Below are 5,702 nucleotides of genomic sequence, written 5' to 3' on the forward strand. Positions count from 1 at the left end.
TGTCCTGACTCTGCTGGGACCGGAGGCCTGGGCGGGCAGGCTGAGGTAGTCGTCCTGGGGTGCACTGGAGCCACAGAGGTGAGGGCTGCCGCAGTACCTGGGCCCCTCCTGCAGGTCCCGCCAGCAGCACGGTGCTGGGCATCCCCGGGTGCTCCCCGCTGGCCCCGGTGCTTGTCTCCATCCTCTGTGGCAGCATCAATAAATACAAAAGTCTTCGAGTCCCTGAGCTCAGAGTGGTGCTGCCAGGGCGCAGGGGCTGGGGCACGGGAGCCGGGCTGCCCTGCGGTGCTGCCAGGAGCGTGCTGATGCCAGGGGGTCATACGAGGTTGTTGGCCAGGCGCTCCCGTCGCTCCAGATCGCTTACCACATCGGCACCGTAGGCATCGCCTGGGGAGAGTGATGGCACGGGTGAGGGGGACATGGGACCTGCAGGACGCCCAGCCCCACCACGTCCCCCTGCCCTGCCCGCCATGCTCCCATCTCTCCGTACTTGTGTGGCAGCCGTGCATCCAGACGCGCTGCCCATCATACTTGCACTGGCACCGCATCACGTTGTTGGAGAAGTCTGACTCGGCCACCTCATGCTTGGGGTTCACAACCACCTGGGGAGGGAGAGGAGTAGGGCTGGGGGCACTGCTGCCGTGCCTTGGCCAGGCAGGGCTGTGGCATGCAGAGCAGCACCCCGATGTGCAGGGTGAGGGGTGCTGGTGGTACCCATGGAGGGTGGCCCCCAGCCCTGAGCTCCGGTGGCTTGGGGCACACCCTGCCCCTCCATCCCCGTACCTGGAAGGTGTAGCTGCCCGGTGGCACGTCGGTGATGTCGATCCACTGGCAGTCGATGTCATGGCGGTAGGTGTCCCAGCACCCCACACTCACCCCCTGCTCCCCAAAGTTGGCGCAGGCGAAGCGTCGCTGCAGCCCTGCGGGAGGGAGGGGAGGTGAGGGAGGGCACGGGCAGAGCCCCCCTCGGGCAGCAGGACAGGGAGGGTCGCTGGCATCTCTGCGGCTCGCACCTACCCTCAGGGCAGTTGGTGTCCTCCAGGCAAAAGCTGGCCTTGTGCCCTTCGGCCACCTTGGAGCCGTTGAGTGTCAGCAGGTCGTAGTGGGTGAAGACCTCGATGCTGTGGAAGTGCCTGTGGGGACAAGGGCTGAGTGCGGGGCTGGTGCCCGGCTGGGGAGCACGTGGCCGGCCCAGCCGGGAGTGGGCAGCACCCAGAGGCTCTGAGCAAATTACAACCTTGAAGCCAAATAAAGCCATAATGACAGTGCCAGCGTGGACGCTGCTAATTACCCGGGGCGTGCCAGCCTCTGCGGGACGGGTGCCACCGTGCCCTGCCTGGCCTAGGAAGGGGGCAGACCCCTGCTAGCCCCTGCCCACGGGCCACTCACCGGTGACACTGGTGCCAGGTCCAGGCGTGACGCCCCATCTTGGGTCGGAAATCGGCTCTGCCCAGGTTGTGGATCTGGGAGGAGAAGCGGAGGAGGCGGCGGTGGCCGTAGGGCCAGTGCATGTGGTCAGCAGAGCGGGAGAGGCAGCGCTCCTCGTGGGCGCAGTACAGCAGCTCCAGTGGCCGGTCCTCCAGGTAGGCTGTCTCCTGCACCAGCTGGGCATTCATCACCAGGTCCGGGGCATCTGGCACGGAGGGAATCAGTGGGGATGGAGCAGGCGATCTGCACCCCGCACAGCCTCCCACTCTCTGTGCCAAGGAAAGGGGGGTGCCCCCTCCCAGCAGTACCCCGTGGGCTCCTGGTACTCACGGGCAGTGCAGGTGACCCCCGCCGAGAAGCGTCCCCCGCCGCTGGGGCAGTGGACAGGGCCGTGGCGCTGGCACTGCTGGAGGGCCAGCTCGGTGCCGGTGCAGCGCACCCCACTCATCACCACCTGGGCAGCATCGGGGCTGCCTGCCCAGTACCATGTCTCCTGGGCAGAGGAGGAGCACAGCGCTCAGACCAGCCCTCGCACCCCCTGCCAGCACCCACCCCGCCTCCCCTGCCAGCTCCCCTGCCCCAGGGCTGCCACCAGGGCTTGCAGCCACAGGCTGTCCCATCCCAGAGCCCCTAGCCTTACCCATGCCCATGCCATGCGTCCCGTTGGACCCCTCGCAGCCCAGGCCCCGGGGCTGGGAACCCGCTCACCTGGAGGGCATGGCTGGCAAAGCCCAGCCCCAGCTGCCGGCAGACGACCATGGCCTCATTCAGCCCCCACTGCGCACCACACACCGCGCCCCACTGCAGCCGCCCCTGCACCGGCACCAGCACTTCCACCACACCCTCCTCGGGGCTGCGGCCCCCGGCCAGCCGCACCTGCGGGCAAAGAGGGGCTGAGCCGGAGCGTGGGGCAGACCCCCGGCCTTCCCGCCTGGTGCTGCAATGGGGCAGGCAGCCCCATGCATCCAGCTGACATCTCCCCCACCTTCCTCTCCCTCCCTTCCTCCCCACAGGACCACTTGTGCCACCCACTCATCCTGCAGCCCCCCATCAGCATGCTGCTCTGTGTCCCCCCATCCCCTGGGCCATGCCAGGGCTGCTCTGAGCATCCACACTGGGCACAGAGGTTGGGGGGCAGGGGCTGTGCAATGTGGCTGGAGCTCCACAGGCTCTGGGGAGGAGGCAGGGGCTCACCTGGCTCTGGAAGTCCATGTGGGGCACGTGGCAGCGGACAGCGGCATCGGCCTCGTGCCGGCACCCGCTCCGCTCGGCATCCTGGAAGCGGCACTCGCCCAGGGAGCGCTCGTGGCCAGTGCACCGCACCTTGCTCATGTGGATGGGTCCCAGGCCTAAAGCAGAGGGAGGGTCAGCACTCCCTGCTCCGTGCCTGTCCTGGAGCAGGGAGGTCCCTCACCCTCCTTCTCCTGGTCTGGGGGTTCCCTACGGGCATGGGGCTGCCCATGGCAAACGCAGCCAGGGGAGCCCTTTTGTAGGGCAGGCTGGAGCTGCCTGGACATCCCAGGAGGCTCCAGCAGCACCCGCTAAACCAGGGGCTTTCCCCATTGTGCCCCTCCAAACCCAGTGATGCCCCAAGTCCCTGCCACACCATGTGCCTCACCTTGGCCCATCTGCGCTCCCACCAGGGCCTGCTTCGCTGTTCCGTAGCCCAGCTGCCTGCACACCACACTGGCCGCAGCCAGGTCCCACTGCTTGTCACACACGGTGCCCCACTGCCCGTGGCGCAGCACCTCCACCCGGCCCTCGCCAGCGTGGGTGCCTGCTCGCAGCCGCACCGGGAGGACCTGGGCACAGGGAGCAGCTGGTCAGTGGCCCGAGGGCACAGCTACCTCTTTGCACCACGGGCACGGGTGCAAACAGGGTGGCTGGGTGTTCCTGGCTCTAGGACCCTCCATTGGCAGGACAGGGTGCAGGGCCGTGCCGGGGCTCACCTTTCCCTGGGAGGTCTTGCTCCTGCCCTTGCCTGTGCCCTTCTGGAAGGCAGGGCCAGGGAGACAGCTGACGATGGCATGCATGCCGCGGGGGCAGGCGTGCTGGCCAGGGGCTGGCGGGGCCACCTGCGTGGGGCAGCGGGCCAGGTGGGGCTCCGTGCCCTGGCACCGCACTCTGTGGACCCAGAAGCTGTTCTTCTGGCTGAGGGTCTTCAGGCTGCCGACGGAGAGGAGCAGGGGCCAGCATCAGCTCGGGCACTGGAGACTCTCCCCCATCCAACGCCCACGCTGGGTGCCCACCCAGGGTACCCCTGCCTGCCCTGCCCAGGGCTGAGCCCTACCTGGATTTGGGGTCCTTCAGCTTCATGTTCCAGAGCTTCCTGCAGGTACACAGAGACAGGAGGTCCAGGGGGGGCTGTGCCAAACCTGCAGGGCTCGGGACCCCCAGCCCATCACCCCTGCCCTCCCCGCCACCCCATGGCAGGAGCTAGAGCTGGGGGGTTCCTCCCATGGCACGGCAGGGGGAAGACAGGTCCTCTCCCCACTGGCAATTACCGTGCCAAGCCTGGCTCTGCTGCATGCCCTGGCGGGACTGCGCAACTCCTGGCACCGGCAGGGGCTCATTACAGACTGTATTTATAGCCCCAGCCCGAGGCGGGGGTGGAGGGGCCAAGGGCCGCTTGCCTCTCCTCTTCTTCTACCTACGCTTTGCTGGCCACGGCTGGTGACTGTCCCCACAGCCCCCTGGCTGCTGCCCAGCCCAGCTCTGCCCTAAGGCCCCAAGAAGACGACTCAGGCATGGCCAGGCCATACCAGCACCCTGCACACCCATCCACATGTGCATCCCTTCCCCAACACCCCCCAGTCTCTTGCCCTCACAGCATGTCCAGCCAGGCACCCTGCCCCACATGCCCCACGGCTGCAACGCGGCTCTCCCACATCCCTACCGGTAGAAGCTGGTGTTGACGTGTTTCTCCCGGGGGAAGCCCAGCATCCCACAGACCACGCGGCTGTTGTTCCTGGTCCAGCTGGCATCACACACCTGCCTCCAGCGCCCGTTGTGCTTCACCTCCACGGCACCCTCCGTCACCGGCATGCTCAGCTTGGCCCGCGCCAGGATGGGCTTGAGCCTCACCTCCTCCAGGCTCAGCCCCGGCACCTGCTGCGGTGGGCACAGGGGTGGGCATGGGGGCTCCAGCACAGAGGGAAGGGTGTGCAGGATAGGGACAAGGGGAAGGGTCAATAGGACCTGCCCCAGCCTCCCCCCATCCATCCTGCTGGGCACTCACCTCTCCCAGGTGAGCAGAGGTGATGGCCTCTGGGGGGCTGCCAGGCAGGCGCTGTCCTGAGCACACCACGCCAGCGTCCTCACCGTGGTGGCAGTCGCTGGTACCCCAGCCGTTGTGGACGCACTCTGCCAGGGAGCCCTCGCTGCCCCCACACCGCACGTTGTCCAGCCAGATGGGGCCTGGGGACGAGGCCACGCAGGGCTGGGGGTCACCGTCGCGGGGGAGGGTCCCCATCTCCCTCCCCAGCACCATGGGCCCCATCCAGTGTCCCCTGCAGGCTGCCCGCACCCACAGCCCCCTGGGCAGGCTGCCCCAGCCAGCGCTAAGCACGCTGCCCTCCCCAGGACCCCCTGCTCCCCATTCCCCACCTGCCCCCTACCTTCCCCTTGGCCGTAGGTGGCACTATGGGTCCAGGTGACAGCTGCGGTGTAGCCCAGCTGCCGGCAGGCGACGGTGGCCGCGTGGAAGTTGAAGCCGTCGTCACAGACGGTGCCCCAGCGCCCTTGGTACAGCACCTCCAGCCGGCCCTCGCCAGCCGGCCCCCGCGGCCCCGCCAGCCGCAGCTGTGCCGGGGCTGGCTCCTGCCCACTGGGGGCCACCCGGCACAGCAGCAGCACCAGCGGGAGCAGGATGGGGCTCACACCAGCCAGCATTGCCATTGCGGCTCCAGGGGTGGGATGCCTGGGAACAGCCCAACACTGAGCCCTTGGGGACCACAGTGGGGTGGGGGGTGCTGCTGCAGCCCCTCCGTCCCCAGGAGCTGGGCGATGGTGGAGGGATGTCACGGCCCCTCGCACAGCAGTGACATCCCCGTCCTTGCGCTGCGGGGGATGCAGGGGCTGGTCCTTGCCATGCACAGCTCTCAGTGTCCCCCACCCCGGGGCTCAGCCCCACACCCACCTGCCCCTCGCTGGGGGCACCCAGCCCTGGCAGAGACACCCCCGCCCAGGTACCCACTGCCCCACGCTCAGCCCTGCCTGCCAACAGCCATGGGAACCCCCATGAAACTACCCTGCCCCTATTGATTCCTGCCTGC

General features: G+C 68.1%; 1 protein-coding gene across 1 annotated transcript; it reads right to left on the minus strand.

Moving 5' to 3' along the window:
* Positions 1-316: 316 nt before the first annotated feature.
* LOXL4 (lysyl oxidase like 4) lies at positions 317-5,325 on the minus strand (the record flags this gene model as incomplete). The annotated part of the gene is made up of 14 exons (XM_082311203.1): positions 317-387; positions 491-602; positions 784-920; positions 1,018-1,133; positions 1,390-1,633; positions 1,759-1,921; positions 2,137-2,304; positions 2,623-2,777; positions 3,047-3,230; positions 3,378-3,594; positions 3,719-3,757; positions 4,325-4,536; positions 4,667-4,845; positions 5,046-5,325. 14 exons carry the CDS (start codon positions 5,323-5,325, stop codon positions 317-319), a joined length of 2,277 nt encoding a protein of 758 aa, XP_082167329.1.
* Positions 5,326-5,702: the final 377 nt, after the last annotated feature.

Source organism: Platalea leucorodia (assembly GCF_965183815.1).
Source record: "Platalea leucorodia genome assembly, chromosome: 4".
NCBI classification, from domain to species: domain Eukaryota; kingdom Metazoa; phylum Chordata; class Aves; order Pelecaniformes; family Threskiornithidae; genus Platalea; species Platalea leucorodia.